Raw genomic sequence first — 24,955 nt, 5'->3', positions numbered from 1 at the left:
CGATAAAGAATAAAAGACGAAACATATCAATGCTAACATTGTGTGCACAATAAATGTCGCCAAGAGAGCTATTGAGTACTCACCATGTGGGCACTGTAACTTTGGAAACTCAACCGTTGTTACCATGGCAACAGGCCTACCATGCTATGTGACATTCAGTTGTTTTTCCGATTGCAGCACTAATGTCATGTTCCATCTTTCAAAAAAAGAGGTATAGTCCTAGTGGTAATATGTGGTAATACAATATTGCTTAGTCATGGGGCTCTACCTCCATGCCCCCCAAGTGCCTTCATGGCATGTTACGGGGATACCTTTACCTTTTTTACCTGGTGGTAGTGAGTTGACCATGTGCTTGGATTTGTTTAGGGAATTAAAGTGACTTCACTATAGGCATTTTTCAGCGAATTTATTTTAAACAAGTGTTCTCTTAGAGATTTAAATGAGTGGATATTTTAACGTGTTAAAAAAGTATAAACGTTCTTTTGGGTTTTGAATAAGTGTGTGTGTATTTTAACATGTTAAGATTTTATAAACATGGACTTTGGAGTAATGAAAAATAACAGAGATCATGACAGGGTACTTTCCAGTGTGAATAAATATATAAGAAAATGCGACAATAGAAGCGTTGTATTGTATGGCATTTCATTGGTTGTCGTGCTAGTTTGAGAACAGACCATGAGAAACAGAAACTTTTAAACATCATGAAACAGGATATCATGACCATATCATCATATTGCATTAAAAACAAAAAAAAGTTCGTACAGCACTAAGAAGAAATGCATGAGATAATTTATATGTGAAACCTTTAGGACCAAAATTAAAGAAGATAATAATTTGGAGACTAGTTTTTCTGCATGTGATGTATTCAGGCAGACATTTACAGGAAATGTAAAATGTTGGTACCTCCTGTTTTCCTTCTGTCATAGAAGCCTAAATATATATTGACGATATTTAGGTAAAGGGTTTAACCCGCATGAACGTCATTAACTCATCAAGCTGACCAGTGCTAATTGATGAGTAGCCCCCCCCCTTTAGTTCAGCTCGTAAAATTATGCTTACTAACAGCTGCACCACGGGAAGATAGGGATGGGACATTGGGTATTTGTCTAGGTTGGTTCCTTAAGGCCTTCAATGGGAAGGATTAATGGCTCTCCCCCCTGTATCCGACAGATACCCTTTTGCAACCACTTTCCTCTCAGTAAACCCTCTAACCTTGTCACTGAACTGGGAACTAAGCTAAGCCAAGCTAGCTTAATCATTTGTACATGGTATAGCTAGCTGTCCTCTCACTAAACACTCCGACTTCTATCTCTCACAAAAACTGGTCTACCTCTCAATTCCTAATCATATAATTCTAGTATCTTTGCCAACAGTATTTGGTCATAACAGAAAGCATAAATATACCTGTTGTCTCTTCCAGCGATCGTTGTCTGCATAGAATGCAACATATCACTTGCCTACATCAGTCACATTAGCCCTGAAATGTAATGAACATCACTCAGAACAATCATTCATAGGTAAACTTGAATTCAAATCAAAATACCTGAGAGATTGCTACCATGGTATGAGCATTGGCGTTCTTCTTCATAAAATGTGCGTAATTACTTCGGTTCTTATTAGTTTGGCAAGGCAACATAGCTTTCTGAGTTCATTATTTCTTTAAAAAATAAAAGTACAATAATTTTTTGACCATAAATTATGCACCAGACTTCAATTCTTCCAACATTTCCTGCAAATTTTCCCATACCTCAGTAGGGCAGTAGGTTTTGCCAGTCTGTGACAGGATTAGGACCATCACCAACGCATGAATTGAATCCACATCCCTCGTCAGATTCTTAATTACCATTCCAGAGGAAAGAGATCATTAGGAAGACCATTAAAAAGATGGCATGAGACCGTAACAAGCCACCAGGCCTAATATATAGAAGATGATGATGTGATAGTTTTCTTTAGTTATATTCTTTTTATGTTGGCCATCTTGTGTTGTCTTTGTGGCCATGTTTTGACTTTGTTTGTTAAACTTTATAAAAATTAAGCTATATCGCAATATAAAGTTCCTTATTTCTCAGGTCAGATGTAATTGATGGATAGGTGTGTACATGGTACCCTCTATCAGAGATGATTCAATGAGTTGATCACTTGCCTGGTCATTACCCATTGCTGCTTTGTACTGCTACGATCTCTCAGAAGATGGGGACATATGTTCAGCCATGTTTTGATAAACACACAACAGGAGTACATAGCTCAATTCGAGTTTGACTTTGGTTGAGTGTAATTTATTTTCTCAATTGTTGTGTGGCAGTGATCAACAGACATTTATGGCCCAAAAGTTAGACCCAAGTGCCAAGACGAAAAACTTGATGAAAGAGATACTACCTTGAAATGTACTCCTCAAAAGTTCTTGAGATGTGTAGTATATGAGACAGGAATTTCCAAAGCATGTGCATGATAAGAGCACAATTGTTGAAATTGAAGTCTGACAAAATTTCAGAAGTTCAGGAATTATGGCTCGAAGATTACTTATTGTAGATTCTCCTCTCACAGAGCTCAAATGCCAGCTTTCACCTCCTCGCCTATAATAGGTAGTGTGTGAAGCATCTTTAATGTTGATTTTTATAAAGCTACTTCTATTGTATTCAGTATTCTTTCTTCTGAACACTGTTTCCAAAAGACCTCTTTATTTTTACAAGCTTATATTATCTTCTTTTATATTATTATTATTATTATTATTATTATTATTATTATTATTATTATTATTATTATTATTATTATTATTATTATTTGTTTTGATCTAATGAAATCTGTAGTTTCCATTGCATCATGCAAGGCTTGTTTACTTTTATGTAGTAACTTGATGCTTCTTCCTTTGAGATATCTGCATAATCATTCCTTAAAAGAGTTGTGTGATGGAATCCATTGAAAATTTGTGTTCATTGCTGTTAACGTTTTGATTAGGTGTCAGATCTCCTTTCACACTTCTTTTTAAAACTATTTTTGATGTTTTTGCAGCTTTAGATCTATAATTAATATAACCATTTTTTAAAAATACCTATTCTAAAGACACGAGTTTTTAGATCAATGACTTCTGTTCCATCATAAACATTATAGATATTTAGTTTTACTGGGATGTATAGTGGAAACAGTTTGGAGGTCACTCCTGCTTTTCCTGCAAAAATTTGTGGTAAGAGTATTTCGTCAGTGTTAATTTGTAATGTATATTTTTGACAGCTTCTAAATCAGCGACTTCTGAATGAGATTCTCCTTGGTGTCAGTGGAAACAATGAAGAAAGAAGAGTGCTTCGGGGGAGAGATAGAGAAGGGTCGGATTCTCGCCGACCTGGAAGGTATGGCAGTCTCATTCCAAGGCAAAGGATTATGAGAAACAGGTGAGGTCGCATATTGCGACAGAATCTCTGCTGCATGCATTGAAAGATGCAAAATACATGGCAAAATGTACAAAACAGAATAACTTGCTTTCTAATGCATGTCACCTATCTAACGAAAATAAGTTGACGTTTCTTCATATACACTGGTCCTTTTATTATACAAAGTATTGTATTAGTCTTAGTCTTACCTAAGGTTATCCATAAGTCTTGTACGGGATAAATAAAAAAGACAGAAATAACTTGACTTAGAGAATAAATTGACCCCTTTCACAAAGATCTGAATTGGACGAACCCCTTATTAATATAAATATTATTTAACAATCTTAAATTAACTGAAAGTTGCTTAGTTATGGTAAATAAACCTACCTTAGGATTCTCCTTCAAAACTGTTGCAGCGACATTTAAAATATCGAAACTACATAAGTTCAAATAATTATTGTACATTTATTTTACATTTAAAACATTAAAATCGAAATTAAATAGTAATGTTAGGTTAATAATACAATAGCCCATTTTCTATCTTCATAGTCGCATTAGTAGATTTCACACATTTTAATGTAAACGTACATTGGGAATTATTTTATTGATATTATTGAAAAGTTTCATGTAGTGATAGAATTTCATATGGGCTTAAGTTGCAGGGTAATTTTATATTTTAAACTTCTATCTTAACCTAAACATTTTTATTATAGAGTTACTCACCACTTCATTTGAAATTCAATGAGAAGGACGCACTTATTTTTGATGGCACACAGCTTTGAAGTCAGGAAGGAAATCTGGGATCACTTTCAGTACAAAGTCTATTTCTGGTTTTATTTTTTAGATAAACACATGAAGAAAAATACCTTTTGCACTGATATGTGATTGAAAAAGATAATAAGGCTGTCATGGCTTTATTAGCTAACACTGGAAACTCCTTAAAACTAATTAATAGCAAAGATTTATAACTTTACTGTAATTTAAAGTCGGTGGAATTGGTACTTAAGTAGAGAAGGTTTCAGACTGTCAATTGTTAGGTTTTTCTTTTGGTTAAGGATTGGTGTCAACTGAGTTACCTTCCACACATTCACAGCTGATTCCAAAAATTGCTTATGCAAGAATATCACCTCCCTTGCATTTGTTTTTATCACCTCCCTATCACGTGGAGTGTGTGGTTAGCGTGTAGGGGAAAAGTAGAAAGGGGTCATGGGCAGAGCTTAGCGTTCGCCGTATTACGTTTTTACCTTTGTTTCTTTGTTTGTCAACAATTCAAACTGCAAATTCTTTACGGTACTATAAAACATGCTTTGCGATTATCATTTGTTTACTGCATAGACAGTCAACTGAAAATGGCGGCTCTGTTCAAGTGTTTCAGTGGAACTAACATTAGTGAAATAGAATTTTAGTAAGTCAATTACTAGTTTATTGTATTAGAGTACTTTATTTCTTCTGTACAGATGCATTACAGGGGCCAATCTCCTTATTGGTTGAATAGTGTGAATGTTACTATCGAAATGTATTGTTGTTACAATCGATATAAAATATGTTGCCAACTTCTAAATTAACAGTCAGTTTTATATTGTTGACTTATAGCCTACTTCAAAATGGAAATAACGACAGTAACAGTAAAATATATTTTCCCTGGACCAAAAATATAATACAAACTGACTAAAATCACATCTAGTATTAAACTATTTAAAAGATTTTTATTCATTTTTTTAATTGGGTAGCATTTAATGCTTATCGAATATTGAATACTAAAAACGATAATTGAACCATTATTTCCGCTGACCTTTTTTTGCGTATAATATGTGATGGGTGGCCCCTATAATGCAGCTGTTCCATTTCTTCTGATCTTTATATACTTTCTTCTAATCATGTAATTGTGAATTAAATTCCACTCGAGTTTTGATTTTCTCTAGATAAATCAAAAGCTCTAGTGAGATTACTGTTGATAAAATATTATGTTATGTGACTTATATTTCTTCTTGTGGGCTTATTTCAGCCAGTTACCACTTGATAAAGTGGTTTTTATATATTAGAATTTCATTTCCAGAGTTCCTCGTGGCAGACAACTAGCACCAATTGAAAATTTAATTCAAGACTTTCTTGTCAACCTGACTGGTGTAGGATGGGGTGCACAAGGAGGAGGACGTGGTGGCAATGCACCAGTGTAAGTATTGTATTTGCTTCAGAGTAGAGGTGTTTACACTTCAACATATGTTTGGTGATGATGACAGTGACAAGAGGAGTAATTAACCTCCTGAGTCCTGAGAGTATAGTATACTATACCATACTTCATACATGATTATGATATAAGATGTATGTGCAGAGACCCGAAGTATAGTATAATATACCTGCATTTGTGCCCAACTGTAACCTGCAGAATTTTTTCAGCATTTTTCATTTCGGTGACTTTTTTTGTAGTGTAGAATTATATTGAACTTTAAAAATAAAACAACAAAATCTCAGGACTCAGGTGGTTAATAGGGAAATATCTTAAAAGGTGCATGTAATCTTGTGATATTTCAGGAGATTCACTATATCATCGAAGATAGGCCCTGTAGAGTTCTTAAAAGGCTTCAGTGTCATGGTTACTGTAAACAAATAAGCAAGCTATGTTTGTGGATAAGAAAAATAGGTAGGAACTACTGTACCCCTCTCCCACATCTTTCACAAACTATAGTGATGGACTGTATTGGGACTAGTGTTTCATAGTGTAGAATATAACACAGAATGTAAAAGCCAAAATTAAAAATAGAATATTAAAGATAAATAAGTGGGCTAGGTGAAGTGTGTGTGTGTGTGTATCTAATGCTCTGGATTTAACAATGAAGTCATCATCCTTCTTGCTTCCCAATATTTTGATGGAAGGTCCACAAATGTCCTAAGAGTTTCACAATTAGCCAGGTGCTCCATCTCCATGTCCTCTTCTCTGGTGCACAGTAAGCATCTAGGTGAATTCAGTACTCCAATACGATGGAGGTGTTTACTGAGGCAATCATGACCAGTAATCAATCTAAACATGGCCACGGCAGATTTTCGAGGTAGATCAGGAATTAGTTTTGGATCTTTGAATGATTCTTTCCATTTTGAATTTTGATGTTTTGCCTGTTCACTGTAACTTATTCTTTTTATGACTCGCTTTATTGATTCATATGGGAACTTGAAATTTGTTTTTAAGTTGATATAAGTTCCTTTTTTTGCCAACATATCTGCTTTCTTGTTACCATTCAGTCTGCAGTGGGCCGGGATCCTTTGGAAGACCACTTTTTTATTTAGCATTTGAATTTGTTTTTTGTAGCACTTCATAATCTTCAACCAAAAACCTCCTCTGCTGCTAGCAGAGATACGGAAGTCATTCATAACTCAGAAATGCACTTAAATTGATTTTAGTGTCCTGTCCAAGTTACAGTGAAATCTCAGTATAACGTATGTCAGAAAATCAAATCTTTGATACTTTATAATGAAAAGTATTTTCTTCTGAAAACCATGCCTTTTGACCTACTGTTACCAGTTGTGATTACAGTCCCTGTGTTACAGAACAAATTCAAATACACAAGTACATTTTAAAGAATTATTAAACTTTACAATAAAACACAATAACACCAACAGTTTTGAAAAATACAAAATAAAAAAAAAACAAAAACTCTCTTAAAGTAAGAACTAGGATGAGCTGAAGAAATCACTTATTTTTGTTTGAAGTGTTTTTTTTTCTAAGTAGTTCATTTAAAAAAATTGCTTTACTTCTGTCAAACACATCAGAATTATTTCTGGAACATTTTCAGTCTTCCCCAAGTAAACTGTAAGTTCGTCTATACACTTCATTGCATCCACAGAAGAGATGGTTTCTTACTGTAGCCCTTCTTTCTCCTCTCCTTCTTCTGCTTCTTCTTCTTGGTGGATGTATAAATATAAAGATGTTCCCCAGTTTAGGTTAAACCTGTCCAGTTTCATTTAAACCTGCTCTATATCTAGGGGAATTTTATTGTATAATGTTTTTTTTTTATCCAATGCCACCAGGTTGTCTTTCGACATAATATATATATAATATAATATTATATTTGTATGTTTTCATACAGTAATTATTAGTTTCATCCAGGATCCCTAAGGCAATAATGAAGTATCATCCAAATGGGAAACGGTCACTTGGTCGACCTATGAAAAGATGGTAACAGAATCGCTTTTTCAGGCCATAACAGTTCTTCTGGGACTAGCACTTGACAGGATGATGATGATAATTATTATGAATAACAGCAGAGAATATTTGTTATTGCATTTGTCTTATTTTCCATTCAGAAATTTGTGATTATAGCAGCAACAAAAGTATGTAATGAATGACTAAATTAAATTAAAATTAAATTTTGTATGTTTCAGATTTTTCCTTGGAAACCTTGGTGATTATGCATGGGGTCATGAAGGCTTGGATGCTATTGTTACCCAGTTACTGAACCAAATGGATGGTACTGGACCTCCTCCGTTGGCCAAAGATAAGATCAAAGAAATTCCAGTTGTTGTTATAACAGAAGATCAAGTTGGTAAGTCATTATCAATATATTTTATTTCAATGAAATTACCAAAAAATTTTTATTGCTGTACTTGCAAACATTCTTAGCTGCTGGTCTTGTGATTACACTCCAGTCTGCAAGCAGCTGGATAAAAATTATCTATGTCCTCTTATCAATCAGACTACACGAAGGAAATTCTTATCTTTATTAATTAGGTACATTGTCATTCCCAGCTCGTATTTGTTGTACACATGCTACAAGTTCTCTTAGAGTTAGGTTCCAGAACTTTTATACAACTGAGTAATTTTTACTAACATGTATTAGGTATATGAATTATTTGAAGAGACAGAATGTAAAGACGAATTTGTTTTTCCAGTGAGATTAAGTACCAATAGAGAAGAGAGTATTATAAATACGAAACTTAATTTTTTAATAATAAAACTTAATTTTTTAAAGAATAAAACTTAATTTTTTAAGAGTATAATATTTTTACAGCTTATACTTTATTCTTTCTACATTTTCACAAAATATCATTGTAAAATGAAGTTCACATGCATTTTGTGCACTTAATTTCCATCTTTAAAATGCATATTGTTTGCATTTTATTTTTAAGTTTTTTTTTTTAAATAGATTTTATTGATCATTTTGGTGGGGGACATAATGCATGTGCAGATGAATTAAATATATTTTTGCATGTGGTTTATCTATAGTTTCTTGTTCGTGTGGTGGTGTGGAAAAGAAGGCCTGATGGCCTTAACTACACCAAAATAAACAAAATTCAATTCCTCAGTCATCATTCTAGTCTGTCGCATTATCATTGTACACGGTGAGCAAAATAAAACTGGCCCGGAAAATCCGTAATACAGTGTTGCTATAAATGATATTTCCGATTACAAACTTGAACAACTATTGTTAGACACTTAGAAACATGATATTGGTATCAATGGAAAGAGAAACTCAAATATGTTTTGTTATGTTGGTGAACCTGTCGCATGTTTATTAATTTCGTTTCTAGGAGACGATATAACAGAAAAATGGCTGCAAACAAAGACAGGAGGGCATTTTGTGTGCTAGATTTTCACGTATCCCAGTCTGTTGTCACTGTACAACGCAATTTTAGAAGAAAATTTGGTGTGGGCCCAGTATCCGTAAGTGGTACGCTGACTTGAAAACGAGGGGATGCATCTGTAAGCAGAAGTCAACCGGTCATCCATCAGTAAGTGAGGCAAATGTGGAGTGTGAGAGAGAGAGATGTCAGAAACGAACTGAATACACGACTTCCAAAGAGATGGATTGAACATGCTGTCCGTGAAGATTTAGAATGTGTGCATTGGCCTCCACGTTCCCCCGACCTCCTTGTGATTTTTTTTTCTGTGGGGTTTTATAAAACAGGTGTATCAGCCACCATTACCACCTATCATTGAGGATCTTCGTGTCCGCATCACAGAGGCCATAGCACTGGTGGATGATCCAATGCTATAATGTGTATGGCAGAAATTGACTAAAGACTTGATGTGTGTCGTGTGATACAAGGAGCTCATATTGAGCACATGTGACTTACTTACGGTTGTGAACCAAGTGTTTCTCTTTCTGTTTCATGTTTTCCAGTGAAAAAATTTAAAAATTGTTGGCGTTTCTGTTTCTGTTGATACCAATTTCATGTTTTCTAATTTTTGCTGATTTAAGAGTAGCACATGTGATTTAACTGAATGGATAACAAAAAATATTTGAGTTTCTCTTTCCATTGATACCAATATCATGTTTCTAAGTATCTCAGTAGGTTATTTTACAACGCTTTATCAACATCTTTGGTTATTTAGCGTCTGAATGAGATGAAGGTGATAATGCCAGTGAAATGAGTCCGGGGTCCAGCACCGAAAGTTACCCAGCATTTGCTCATATTGGGTTGAGGGAAAACCCCGGAAAAAACCTCAACCAGGTAACTTGCCCCGACCGGGAATCGAACCCGGGCCACCTGGTTTCGCGGCAGACGCGCTGACCATTACTCCACAGGTGTGGACACTAAGTATCTCCTAATGATAGTTATTCAGGTTTGTAATCTGAAACATTATTTATAGTAACACTATATTTACAAGGTTGCCAAGATGGTGTGTGCTGTTGCTCCGTCTTGCTGAAAATATCAATACAGTCTTTCAACTTCTGTGAGTTGATCCACATATGGATTATGCAGATTCTGGACATAGTGGTTAGCATTTTAACAGTTTCATGAAAGAATTGTGTTACGATGCGGACACCTGACATTGTGCATCAAACACCAATCTTGAGATTATGCAACGGCTCTTCCAAGTACTCGTAGGGATTTACTGATGCATAATGGCGCATGTTCTGTGAGTTAACATACCCTGACAGGCTGAACCAGGCCTCATCTCAAGAAATGAAAAACTGAGGATCGAAAAGTTCTGATTCCACTTCACTCAGAAACTATCGGCAGAACTCAACACGCGAAGGTTCGTCTGGATACGATATTCTCTTAATTCCCACTTGCACAGATAAACGGCATTGGGATTTCATCGGACTTTGTTCTAGGCTTTCCTGCACTCGAGCAATGTTTTCTGATGTTCGAACTCTGTTCGGATAGTTACGGTTTTTATTCGCTACAGAGCTCATTTCACGCCATTTTGCCACTAAGTTTTGCATTGCAGCCTTTGCTGGAGGTTGTGCCAAAACACGTCCAGTCTGAAACTCTTGCGCAAACAATTCCGCACACCTTTTCCATGAATTGTGCTTCGCATAACATTCGACAATGACACTCGTTGTTTTATTGTCAGCACAATTTTGTATTGCATTCAACTGGCCACTAAACACGTCTGCTCCTCTCACTCACTCAAACATAATGACATGGCGAAGCTCGGGACAGCATGCTGGAGATGCGCATGCTCGGACATGTGACAGCAACCCATTGTTACATCGAAATCACGGTTTTCTGCATTGTCAGGGTCATTTCCGCGTCAGTGTCATACATATAAATTCATATATACTGTATTTTCCATAGGCCAGTTTTATTTTGCCCATCCTGTATAATGTATATTGCTTTACATGTATTCTCACAGGATTTTCTTTATTTGTTTCTAAGTCGTGCAGAAGCTATTTATTTAAGTCCTGCAGAATTCATGAAGATCTTAGTTGCCCATAATTGGAAACCACTCCATTCTATTCTTTTATACAGTACACTGGTTATTTTGAAGTAATGTGAGCATGGTAGATATCTATCCTAAAATTTGATTTTACTGTATTGTCCACAGGAAAGAGTCTACAGTGTTCAGTATGCTGGGAGGATTTCAGACTGGATGAGCCAGTCCGTAAACTACCCTGTGAACATGTTTATCATGAGAATTGCATAATTCCATGGCTTGAACTGGTAAGTTTGTCTGTATAATCACACAAAAACTTGTAAGTACAGTGCAGAAAGGAAGTCGCTGCATGCTGGAGAGAGAGCAGTGAACATGCAGCAGTTTTGTTGATATCGCGAACTTCTACTTGTAACAAAACGAACGGCCCACTGCTATGGAGTAACAATTGGCATGCCTGATCATAAAACCAGTGGACCCGGGTTCAAATCCTGGTTGGGACAAGTTACCTGGTTGAGATTTTTTCCCCTGAGTTTTTCTTCAACTCATTAAGAGCAAATGCTGGGTAACTTTCGGCACTGGACCCTGGACTAATTTCGCTGGCATTATCACTGTCATTTCACTCAGATGCTAGATAACCATCACAGTTGAAAAAGCATCGTAAAGTAAACCAATTGAAACAAAACAAAATACTACAAAACTTAAGTTATGTTCTCACCACAGTCATAAAGGTGCTGGAAGTATTTTCCCTCTTTGTTGAAGGCACAGTTCAACTCATTTACACTTGTTTGCAAATACTTTCACTAATGTTCCTTGCATAACCAACTGCACATAATTAATTATATACAGTACATCTGAAGATCATTTGTTTTTGGATTATTTTATTTTAATTCCTTAACTACTGTAATGTTTAGAGCCCAGAATTTTAGGTGCTGAAAGTTAAGAATGACATTGAGTGTAGATGAATAGAAGTGGTGCCCGTGAGGAGAATTTTAAGTTTAGTTCACAAGAGTCCAATATATAATAATAGACACCAGAGTCAGAAGGACTGACTGACTAGATATTGTAAACCGTGTGCTAATTTGTAAGTGGTGGTTAAAAAGATTAAAGACCTTTAACGATACCAAAGGGAAAATACTGGATGACAATTACATCTCAAAGAAGTGGAGGCATGGCAATGATAAATCGTGTGCTAGTTTGTAAGTGGCGCTTAAGAGGATTAGAGACCTTTAGTGGTACCGAAGGGAAAATACTGAATGACATCTCAAAGAAGTGGAGGCATGGCTTCTATATTTATAAACTATAGCGAGGAACAATATTAACTTTTAGTACCTACAATTCCGGGCTCTAGAAATGTTATAGGGGTACAATTATTGAAGTTTTTTTTTTTTTTTTTTTTTTTTTTTTTTTTACAGCCTCATCCACTGTCCACTTAGGGATTCCGGTCCCTTTTCCTAATTTGTGCATTGATTTTGTGGGGCTCCACAATATTATATCCGAGATTTGATCAAATTTTTTGTCTGTTAAATTCATAGGCCTGCCATATCTTGATGCATCTTGAAGTGACCTGGTTTTACGAAATTTATTAATCAAATCACGTACAGTATCGCGATTTGGATATCTTAAATTCGGAAAATAAACACGAAATTTGTCTTTCATTCTTTTCGTAAACTTATTTTCTTTGCTTGAAACTTATCCCACTAAAAACACTTCTTCTTCTATAGGAACATTATTACAGTCTTCTGTTGCAATACACACTGCACTGTGAAGTGAAAGTGTCTGCCCTTAAAGTACAACTGTTAGGTACGTAACCTCCATTGAAGGTCTTGTCAGTGACCGACTTATGGGGTGCTGCCAACTGAAATACTTTCTCTGACTGAAGACTATCACTCGCCTCAGTGCAGAGAGACTTCCAGTGGCGGTTCCTCGGGGGAGGGAAGGGAGGAACGTCCTCCTCACATTTTCTTCTTTTGAAAGTAAATACCAAATAAAATATGTGCCTTGAAATTCGAGGAAGATTCACAGCTATAGGAAAAACTCGGTTGATTGAGTTTTAAACGACGCGCGCTCATGTGCTGTAGAAAACTGTGAGAAGGATGCGAGATTGTTTGTGTGGAGGAAAGGCACTCCATTCCTCCTCTACTGCAGTTAACACACATAGACAACAGCGCACTAGCGGCCAGAGAAAGAAGCAGAGTTTTAAAGCAAGTAAATGAACGGATAGGGAGGAGATCCTCCTCTGAATCAGTCATGGGTGGGAAATAGAAACCGACTGGTCGTGCAGCAAACTCGCTACCGCTGCAACCTAACGATGTTGCATTCAACTGGACTATAACACATCAAAGAGGAGACACAACAAAACAGTTTTAATGCAACGCTATGAAAGACACCATGTAAACTTTTTTTTAATTATAAATCAAAAATATTATTCATTGCACTTCATATATGCTACTATTCATGGTTTGAAAGTTTCGTGGATATTTGAAAGTTAAAGTTGGGTTTATGTAAAACAAAGAGGAAGTAGTTCTACATAGTTGGCCCCTGAAATTCACTTCTATTCATTGTGTACTAGACAGGGCAACAGCCAAGTTGTCAGTTTTATACAAATATATTTGAAACTGAAAGTAGGTACTCCAAACTACATCATTTTTAACATAAAAAATTAATCGGCCACCGGCAGCTTTGAACAATAATGATAGTATGACTTTACAAGAACTGACATTCTTCAAAAGCATGTGATACTGAACTTATAAAATGTACATGTGGCAACACAGACCATGTGGGCGGGTGCAGTGTTCTCGCTTTCCTCAGATTATTTCCCATTTCCATTTCCGTAAAACGGTTCCGGTTACGAGTTAGTAGCTAGTCTCTTCCAACACGTGTGATGCTGTAGTGTGCTCAAAAAATGTTACGAGGTTGTGAATTTCCTTGTAATTGTTAATTTGCGCAATTATTCACACTTGAATGGAAGTGAAAACATAATATATTTTGGACAATTTAGGAAACTCAGTTTACAAGAACAGATTATTGCTATACAGAAGGGAAGGCCAACCCCAACACTACCTGGTCTTACATGTATGCATGTAGGCTAATTTGTAGCATGTTTCATTCAAGAAGGTGTCATTTCGTGCTGTTAACTTCTTTCCTCCTCTTAAGAAATATGCAGGAGCCGCCACTGGAGACTTCCCTTCCACACTGTACTGAGCAGCTATAATCTTTACGCTGTAAGAAAAATCCTAATGTAAACAATAGCACGTGACTGAAGTGAGGCTTCATTGGCTGCTGTTTGGTGCCATAGATTCTCAGTACGTGTTCCTGCCTACTGTTGTACATTCTGTTTCATGTTAAACATTTCCCGTTACTCGTCAAGTAGGCCTAACCTCACTACTATGCATTCATTTGCTTAGAAAACATTTACTTTATAATTACTATAATTAAATTATTTTAAACTTAGGTATAAGGTCAACCGTTGCCGGACAAAGGAGTTATTCTTTCCAAATCGGAGTCGTCATAAATATCGTCGGCAGGATTTATGACGAGACTGTCCACAACAGCGTCAGTTATCCCTTCCAGCTGGAACGTGCGGTCTGACTGACTTGCTCTGAATAGATAACATTGGATTCAACTCACTTAACTTATTATATACATTTCAGACTATTTGTTTTTCTCTGCTTTTGAAAGAGTTTCCACTCTTATGATTAATAACCACACACACCGAGGATGCAGAAGCCATACTTCAGTACCATGTGCTTACGGGAACAACTATGAGCTCTAGTGACGCCAGCTTGTTACAAGAACAGACTACCTTGGTATTACTGTTTGTATTCATACGCGTTCATAATACATAACAAAATATAAAAGTAGCTTTTCTTTTACATAGCGTTTTACATATTAGTGAAGTTATATGTTTCATCATATTTAGCAACTAGAATTCAATGTTTTATTTTCAAATAATAAAAAATTATGGTTTCCCAATACGAACTATATTTTCCTGCGTCATGTGAGTGTTTCGACTGGGAGCCAATCACGGGTATGACAGCCACGTGCTTATGTTTACATTAGGATTTTTCTTACAGCAAAAACAGCATAGAGCATTGGTTTTCCAAGACTTGCCCTAAGTTCCAATGAGGCCAAATTGAATTTGTGTTGGACAGAGATGGTTTTTAGGATAAGTTTCGCGAGGTACTTTTCCCCTTCAGTTCATCATTTATCTATTAATCATCATCATCATCATCATCATCATCATCATCCCTGGTGCAGAGTAGAGCTGTCTTCAGATGGTATACAGCAGGCATTATGCAAGACAGCAAAATGATTAACATGTTTGGCAAGTTACTTTCAGAGTACGAATCTTGGGTAAAAATGACCCGATCTAGGAGAGAGTCATTAGAGAGATGAGGGGATACACATGTAACTCATTTCATACAATACAGTGGATAATTTAATCAAAAGAAGGAATTTTAATTATATGAGAATGGCTTTGACATCCTATGTATCTTTTCAGCATGGTACTTGCCCCATTTGCAGAAAAACTTTGGGCGATGACGGTATAGAAGATCACCAGCCTGGTTCTGGAGGCAATAACATGAGTAATGTTGGTCCAAGTTTTGCAGCTCTTTTCAGGTATTTTATATATGTGTCAATAAGTTAATGCATTTCATTGTCCCAAGCAGTCTTATTGCATTTACTTAAGTTTTGATGTTCTGTTAGCTGTATTGGTAAATCATCATCATCCATGGTGAAGACATAAGGTTGAAATCCAAAATTTTTTTTTATAGATAAGTCGGAGAAATTTTTTTAGGGTATTCCCATTTTTCCACCTCTCATTCCACTATTTATTCTTAATTCACAATCCTTACCACTAGTGTAGAGAGCAATGCACTGTATCGTATTCATATGAGACCAAAGCCGTAAGATCCCTAGAATAGTAAATATTTTATGGATCAAGTAACTGTGAGAATTCATAGAACAAGTGTGAATGCTGGATTCTTCATTATAGCATAATGAGGTGAGGAAGATATCGTCGCCTGAATGCAAGAACTAGGTAACTTGATTTTTCATATTTTGTGACATCGCCTGTTTACTTATTTATTGCACTAAGGAATATGTCTCGTTTTCTTTTACCTATTTGTTACATAGGAAAATAGATGTCTCTGGTATCGTTCGATCAGTTACCTATATCCTGGATTACATTTTGTGCGATTTTTGCTATGCTATAAAAGAGGTAACTAAAAAACGCCAATTTAGAGTTACCTAGTTCTTGCATTCAGGCGACGATATGAAGTGTAAATTTTCAATGAATGACGATTTTGTTGTTATATACTTACATCTGTCGCAATTCTTTCTTTGCTTGTGAGCAGCAGATGGAGATTATAATAGAGTAGAGGTCTGCACGGGCCGAAATTCTTATGCCTGGTCTGGTCTGGCCTGGCCCAATCTGAACCAGACCCCAACCTCACCCGAAAACTCTGATTAGCTAAATTCACAAAAATTGTTCAAAATCGGTAATAAACATTTATTAGAACTGAATTGAATATGTGTACTCATATGTCGATCAATTTCATGTTAATAAATTTAATGTTTTTGTGCACATTTTCTTCTTCACTATTATTGTTTTTCACTTCAAATGCACTGGACTAATTTAAGATGTTATGACTATGACTTCTTATTACCATACCCATAGTACTACCAATGCAGATACTAGGCTTATAATAACCAGCCAACATTTCCCTTAATGTTCGAAATTGTACAGTAGGCCCTAAAGTTTACATAGGTAAAGCAATGAATTTGTGATCTATTGTACTTTATTTTGGAACAGTGAAACTTCACGATTGTTTATAGACTGCATCTCTGCTTTTCAGGCTGATGCTTTTATCTTATTATTAACATACATGACCTTCAATTCTTATTTCCAAAGAAAAGAATAATGTTGAGGATGTCGTAACATCCTTCTCCAACCACTGCAATTGTAGATCCTATTGTGTATACTGCAGTTATTGTACTCCTACTTAATTGTATTAAAAGACAGAAGTAGGATTCCTGGAGGGGGAGGCATATTATGTTCTATTTCCAGCTTACAGTATAGGAGCAATGATATCATTCACTTCTTGAGGATATTTGTATTGAAAGGAAAGAAGTAGGGCTTACTTATAACTAGAGCCAGGATTTTATGTAGGCCCCTAATTAAATATTCTGTTGCGGCCAGAGGGAAAACCCTGAAAAACCCTCAACCGGGAATCGAACCCAGGTCCTCTACATAAGAGACCAGCATGCTCACCGTACACCACAGAGGTGGTCGTTGAATATTTTGTGTGCATTACAAACTACGATCGTCTTTCTTTTTTCTTAATTAAATAAGTGGAAAAATTAAATAATACTTGAATCTAATTTTATTACTATAGCACTACTTTTTTCACAATATTCTAAAACAGAATTTGTCAGTATGGCTGCCGTTCATTTGTAAAATCTAGTCATGACAAATTAGTTATCTATCTAATGCCGGCTTTGGCAACGAAGCCATTAGCGTTCTTGCTCTCCAATATTTCTCTGTGGTGGATCCATCAGGTAGAACTTCACAGGTTTGTAGAAGATCTTCAGTCATTTCTTCTTCTTTGTTGCATAGAGGGCAATTTGGATTTGTGTAAATTCCTATTTTATTCAAGTGTTTGGCCAAATAATCGTGTTCTGTAAGCAGTCTGAATTTTGCTACTGCAGATTTACGTGGGATTTCTGGAATAATTTCTGGTTTTTTTATTAAAATGCTCCATTTTTTATCTTTGGCTTTGGTACATAGTGCTTGGTTTTGCTTGATTTTATATTTATTTTTAATTAGTCTTTTGATGGATGTAAAAGGTAGGCTTGTATTTGTATTCTGAATTAAATTGGATCCTTTTTTGGCAAGAAAGTCAGCAGTTTCATTTCCAGCAATTCCGCAATGTGCAAGTATCCATTGCAATTGAATTCTTTTCTGTAGTTTTTGAGGTTGTTGGATCATTTTGTGACATTCTTTAATTTGGATTGACATCATTTCATATGAATTTATTGCATATAATGCTGCTTTAGAATCAGAGAGAATGACAGCATTTTGAAATTTATCTATTCTGTATAGTAGGTGTTGGAGTGAGATATGAATAGCCATTATTTCCGCATCAAAATTATAACATTAGGTTAATGACAAATTTGTAAAATTGTATTATGCAACAGAAATTATTAAGACATCGTTTGTCATCCATATATTGGTAAGTTGTCACTTGTTACTAGTATCTTTTGTGCAATAGACCCCTGATGTATATTAGATACTTCCAAGTTATTTATAATATCATTAATTTAATACAAGTTTTTAAATCCTCACAAATAAGGTCCTCGGTTTATCGGCACTAAAGCCAGATAAAACAAGGGTTCTTATTTTCGAGTAATACAGGAATTGTTACATCTGCTCCATGATGAAATGACAACGTTTTTGCAGAGCAGCTAATGACTCGACCAGCAGTCGTGCCTCTTCGACATCTTCATCAACCTCATCATCGTCAGTGTCCACAACTGGTGGCAATGCTAGCAGTAGCAGCAGCAGTCGCAGTTCACGACCTACAGACTTCAACATGGATCTGGAATTCGATTAGCCCTGCCCATTGTCCTCTCCTCACTTCACATTGCACTTTATATAACTCCACAGCTAAGGTACTGTAAACTTATTTAGTGTTGAAAAAACAAAATTTAAGCAGTTGTGCTCAAATCAATACTGGATTTGTTTACTGTATCATATTATTAAAGAAAAAACAAAAAGTTGTAGAGCCATATCCGAATAACTTATATAATTTTTTTATCGCTTTATTTAAAACAAATATAGTGCAAATATGTACATGTTCAAACTGGAACTCCTGCCATTTGAAAATTAAATTTCTTGCTTTATTTTCCTTTAAATTTGTCTTGTTCCTCCTCATGTAGCCTGTACAGCATCTTTCTTCATATTCACTAGTAGTGGGATTCATGTGTGCATCCACTTGCTCATTATGCTTCCCCATATTAACCAAAAAAGGGTACAATACTGGAGTTAATATATGAAAATATAGCACTTGTTATTTCGGGGAAGTGTATGTTATTGCTTTAGATTGAGGAACTATAATTCAAGTACAGGGAATTTCTCATCTGAGGTATTTGAATGACAGTTGCAGTAAGCTCGTTTAGCAGAAGGTAAACTATAAACTCACATCAGGTGTTTTCTTAGCATATGAATATATCTATGAATCTAGAAAACTTTTAAGAATAATTATTTAATTAAAAAGGCTCGTTAAAGTAAACGAATTGTTATACAAACATCACAATCTCAGTCTATAATCAAAATGCTTTTCTAGTTTGCAAGTAAAATTTAGAATCATTCAGAGGCCATATAACATAGACTAAAGTTCATAGGAATTGGGGGGGGGAGTTAAATCTGCATCAGTATTTTTATGTACACATTGAAAATGCCAGCTACAGATCTGCATCCTTTTTGATTATGAATTCTTGCAAATACTGAATTGTGTTCAATTTGGAAAGATCTTTGTGTGTGTGTGTGTTGTAAGTAATATATTGTAACAGTCCTTCATAACCACAGAACGCAGCTTGACACAAAAAACACTGAGTTTAGTAGGATGATAGAGATTATTCGAAAAACCAATAGCACATTTGTCTGCAAGAATAATATTTGCTTTCAAGCGAATCACTTTCCTCAGTGAAGGAATTCCCTGTATAAGAATTATCCTAACAGTTACTGGCAGTCTTTGTTACTATCCCCTTTACTTTTTTTTTATCCCTGCAACTTTTCACATCTGTTTGTTACATAACTACGAAGACTGGGTGCAGTATTCTCATTAAACTGTAAAAGAATTCCAGGTTTGGTATATGAAGTGTCACACAGAGAAACTCTAGGCAATAGAATGTTAGTTCGGAAAGTGTGAATGTGCGCGCATAAGACTGAGTGGCTTTCAAGCAGAATGAGTGCTAATGTTGTAGGCACCTTGGAAGACTATTTTGTATTTAAAGAAACGTGTTTGCAGTTCGCTTGTTTATCTTTTACTGAAGATGAAAATATGAAAAGAGCATTTGGGTAAGTTCAGCAATAGGTTAAATTTTAAGCACATTGTAACATATTATATTTTTTTTTTTTGGCACAAAGGACATTAGTAATGTATAAAAGCAGAGGGTTCCAACAGATCAGTCTCGTTGTAAGTAAGCGAATTCTTCACCATTTGCACTTAACACTGAAGACTGTTTAGTACAATACAATTTTCAACCAGTTCCAGACTTAGTTAGATTTGACATGAATGCAAACTTTGTATCACTACTCTCTGCAGCGAGAGAACGGTAACTATCTTCAGCATTTATTAATGTAATTTAAACAAACCATAAAACAAAAGGTGAAAATGAAGCAGCAGAAATTAAAATTCTTTTCTCTTAACTACATTATGTAATATATTGTGGTTTTGAGAAATAGGGATTTGTAAACCACGGTATTGTCTTACTCAACACGTTCACAAGGTATATATTTTAAGAATGAAGTATTGTGATTTTTAAAAAAATGTTAATTCATTGATTTTTCCTTAGGCTTTGGGAAGATATCTGTGTGAAAGGAAGTGCTCTGTGTATGTTAGTAATGTTTAGCACTTTTTTTTTAATGATGAAAAAATGAGCATTCATGCAGGTTTTCACAATTTCTGGATAAATCAATTTTATTATAGAACTGGTATGGCCATCTGTATAAACCCATGTTTATTCAACATTATATTGTCTCTCAAATTTGAGATGCTATGCTGTAACTGTAATCATAAATAAAAAGTCCATAATTATGTGATCATATATAAAGTAAACTTAGTACATCAAAATACTACTACTGTTCTTATTTTCTTCACCTTAAATTTATAATACTCGAAAAAAGCCTTAGAATCCAATTCCTCACTCAACACAATTTTTATATGTAATTTTTTTTGCTTGAACACTGTAGTAAGAATGCAAGATGTTAGAAAAATTGCACGTGAAAGTATTAATTTCTTAAAAATATCAAAACGAATTACTTTCTTTGGTAATTTGCATTCTTTCATCATTAATTGTAATACAGTAAAACCTCGATAAGACACACCCGCTTATTACGCTATCCCGTGTAATACGCTTTTTTTGTCTGGTCCCTGTACATTGCATATATAACGTCTTTATAAAATACCCCGTTTGTTGCGCTCTAGTCCCGCATAATACGCTATTTTTGGGGAATATTTTCGATGTATTTTTCAGCAATGTACTGTAACAGCAATGAAACATCTTGTTCATTGAACTCACTGGTGCCATTAACCTGAAAAGTATTGGTATTCGACCCTTTACCTGCGCATTTAAACCTTCATACTTCATACCTTAGTATACCCCACCCTCTTGTTACACTCTCTTATTCGACTCTTTACCTGCGTGGTTAAAGCCTGCATACAGTTACAATACCTCACCCTCTTGCTAACCCTCTGTCTCAAACAACATTCCTCACTTGGCCGTAGTAAAATTCTGGAAATTTTTGCTGGGCAGTTTGTTGTCCTTATGTGTATTGAAGTGTCTGTGAATGTCATTACAATGAGTGTTAAACGAAAAGCCCTTTCTGTGTCGGAAAAATTGGAAATCTTACGAAAGTACGATGAGAACAGTACTCTTACTCAGAAACAACTCCAAAAAATCGCGTCTCAATCACTACAGCTGCGACGCCAGGAGGATGTAATTGCAGAAACTGAAGTGTGGTAAACATGAGGACTTTGAGAACACGCATACGGCAAACACCTATAAATTACTTTTTTTTTTTTCCGAAAGAATTAAGTACAGTACATATTGTAAATGTCTTTGACGTACAGTATAGTAATTACATAATGAAGTAATACTGTATTACCTTTCATGAATCATGTATATCAATAAAGAAAAATGCTAATAGATACTGTATATAAGTCAAAATTAGTATACCCACCTAATACGCGGTTTACACCCGGTCCCTTGAACAGCATCTTATCGGGGTTTTACTGTCTATACGAGTATGTTTTTCGAAAGTGCTACAGAGTTAGGGATTACAGATCTTTTGTATTCTCCACTTACAATATGTATGTTAGATACCTTCTTATACTACATGATGCACCCTTAAAATTAGAGCAGTTTAATAAATAAGAGAAGTCCCATTTGTTATTTATCAGAGCTTTAAAATCACTGCCACTGTCAAAACTCTGCTTATGGAACTCATCACTAGTGCGTAGTTTCATCATTTTCTAATCTATTGAATTAACTTGTATGCAACTAACAAATTCTGCAGCGATTATTAAATCCTCAGTAACACTGTGCTAGTTGTTGAGCCATTACTAAAGATTAACTGTTGCATATTTTGTTTATTACTTACTGGCTTTTAAGGAACCTGGAGGTTCATTGCTGCCCTCACATAAGCCCGTCATTGGTCCCTATCCTGAGCAAGATTAATCCAGTCTCTACCATCATATCCTACCTCCCTCAAATCCATTTTAATATTATCTTCCCATCTACGTCTCGGCCTCCCCAAAGGTCTTTTGCCCTCCGGCCTCTCAACTAACACACTATATGCATTTCTGGATTCGCCCATATGTGCTACATGTCCTGCCCATCTCAAACGTCTGGATTTTATGGTCCTAATTATGTCAGGTGAAGTATACAATGCGTGCAGCTCTGTGTTGTGTAACTTTCTCCATTCTCCTGTAACTTCATCCCTCTTAGCCCCAAATATTTTCCTAAGAACCTTATTCTCAAATACCCTTAATCTCTGTTCCTCTCTCAAAGTGAGAGTCCAAGTTTCACAACTATACAGAACAACCGGTAATATAACTGTTTTATAAATTCTAACTTTCAGATTTTTTGACAGCAGACTAGATGACAAAAGCTTCTCAACCGAATAATAACAGGCATTTCCCATATTCATTCTGCATTTAATTTCCTCCCAAGAGTCGTTTATGTTTGTTACTGCTGCTCCAAGATATTTGAATTTTTCCACCTCTTCAAAGGCTAAATTTCCCATTTTTATAGTTCCATTTCATACTATATTCTGGTCACGAGACATAATCATATACTTAGTCTTTTCGGGATTTACTTCCAACCCAATCACTTTACTTGCTTCAACTAGAATTTCCACGTTTCCCCTAATCGTTTGTGGATTTTCTCCTAACATATTCACGTCATCCGCATAGACAAGAAGCTGATGTAATCCGTTCAATTCCAAATCCTCTGTGTTATCCTGAACTTTCCTAATGGCATATTCTAGAGCGAAGTTAAAAAGTAAAGGTGATAGTGCAGCTCCCTGCTTTAGCCCGCAGTGAATTGGAAAAGCATCAGATAGAATATTTTGTTTATTGCTAAAATTAAATTTCATTGTTACCATTTAAACTGTGGCTCAACGAAAATACCCTCCATTAACTTTGCATGTGCTAAACTGTTCTTGGAGGTAACAAAAACAGCACTGTCTTCTCTATATTATGTTAACGCCAATTTTATGTGCAGAGGTGATGGGAGAGCATTTGTAGATTATGCTTCATCTGCCAGTTTGAAATGCACAGCTAACATTTTATATTATTCCTTATTATACAGATGTGTAGATTTCACTGATAATAACTTACCTTCACCTTCTTTAGCTTTATTAACAAATTCTGAAGAAATTTCAAGAGATTTATCCATTCTCTTCGACATTTCATGGTCAAACATGCTCATTCAAGTTAGTGTGAATCTTCTAACTTTGAATTGGCTGAAGCAGTCACTTATGGCAACATCAGTTGACATCAGTCGCCATCATCACTATGGGTCACATATTGTTCAGAGATGACGATTTCTTAGAGTTGTGATTTTCGAATTAAGTCATAGCCGGAATGAAATGACATTTCATACAAGTTGAGAGGATGCGAAGGCTGTTACCTCTTATGCCAGCACCCCCAAAGTTGTACACATAAGAAAATCAAATATAAATTAAGTACATAAGTGAATATAAAATACAGCTACACAGATGTTTGAGTATATTTTAGTGTTGTTCTTACAATATTTTCAACTAACAATTAATTAAATTAAGGAATGTTGGTTTGTATTGTAAAGTCAGGGGGGAATGACACAGTGCAGATTGTCCTGTTGTGTATGCTGTAGAGTAGCAACTAGCAGTGAAGAAAACATTTATCTTCTACTCTCAGTAGGTTTTTAATGTGCCAGTTGATATATACAGCAATAAAATGAAATATAAACAGTTAGTATAGACTTTCGAAATACAGATTAACAATAATATAAATAAGCTGTGGGACCACAGCCCTGGAAGGGCCCAGACTGACCAGCCAGCTGCTGGTCTCATGTTCACATGCTGAAGCAGAGGTGGACGATCATCCAACCAGAATTGAGGTATCATGTGGTTAGCATGGTGATCCCCCAGCTGTTATAGCTGGCTTTCGCAATCGGATTTTGCTACCTATTGTAGCTCCCAAGTGCATCACGATGCTGGGTGGGCATCGGTCCCATACACTGGCCGAAATTTCATCCTCACGAGGACTTGAACCAGCGCACATTCAGTAACGCGAATCCTAGGTAGGATGCCTTAGATCACGACACCATGGTGCAGGACAGATTACCAGTAAACATTTTCAATAATATTTTTCATTAGTCAATTAGTCGAACGTTAGTAAGATGCACAGTAGTATCTTCCCCTTTGCTGGTGGTAGAGAATGTCAGTAGAGGGGAAAGCCTATTAACGAAACTGAAATGGAGATTAGCAACAAAATCACAGCCTATCACTACTGTGTTGGAGACAATTGGCCTACAGGACATAATTAATTTTCGTTGTGGCAAGAAAATACATTTTGAGATAATATGCTGTAATATACCAAATGTACAGCCCAGTTACTTTATAGTGACAGCTCGTCAACGCGAGAGAGGAGAAGGTTCGGCTGTGGGAGGGAGACTGATCCGAGACGGAGTGACCGTTTTCTAAATGGAGGGAGGGAAATAC

General features: G+C 35.8%; 1 protein-coding gene across 5 annotated transcripts in view; it reads left to right on the top strand.

The window, feature by feature from the left end:
* Iru (E3 ubiquitin-protein ligase Iruka) overlaps positions 1-24,955 on the top strand; it is a 38,818-nt gene that overhangs the window by 11,250 nt on the left and 2,613 nt on the right. For 2 of the 5 annotated variants that reach the window (XR_011334237.1, XR_011334238.1), the window contains exons 3-8: positions 3,229-3,386; positions 5,422-5,538; positions 7,743-7,903; positions 11,137-11,252; positions 15,467-15,585; positions 18,428-18,639. Coding sequence is in view for 3 of the 5 variants with exons in the window: in XM_069836858.1 (XP_069692959.1) it covers positions 3,229-3,386; positions 5,422-5,538; positions 7,743-7,903; positions 11,137-11,252; positions 15,467-15,585; positions 18,428-18,581 (825 nt within the window). In the remaining 2 variants the exon portion in view is untranslated. Of the gene's footprint in view, positions 1-3,228; positions 3,387-5,421; positions 5,539-7,742; positions 7,904-11,136; positions 11,253-15,466; positions 15,586-18,427; positions 20,825-24,955 lie in introns of those variants that run through there. The other 3 variants (XM_069836858.1, XM_069836878.1, XM_069836889.1) reach the window with 3 other exon arrangements.

The sequence above is a fragment of the Periplaneta americana genome, chromosome 1 (genome assembly GCF_040183065.1).
Source record: "Periplaneta americana isolate PAMFEO1 chromosome 1, P.americana_PAMFEO1_priV1, whole genome shotgun sequence".
In the NCBI taxonomy this organism is placed as follows: domain Eukaryota; kingdom Metazoa; phylum Arthropoda; class Insecta; order Blattodea; family Blattidae; genus Periplaneta; species Periplaneta americana.
This window is presented reverse-complemented; position numbering and strand designations above follow the sequence as displayed.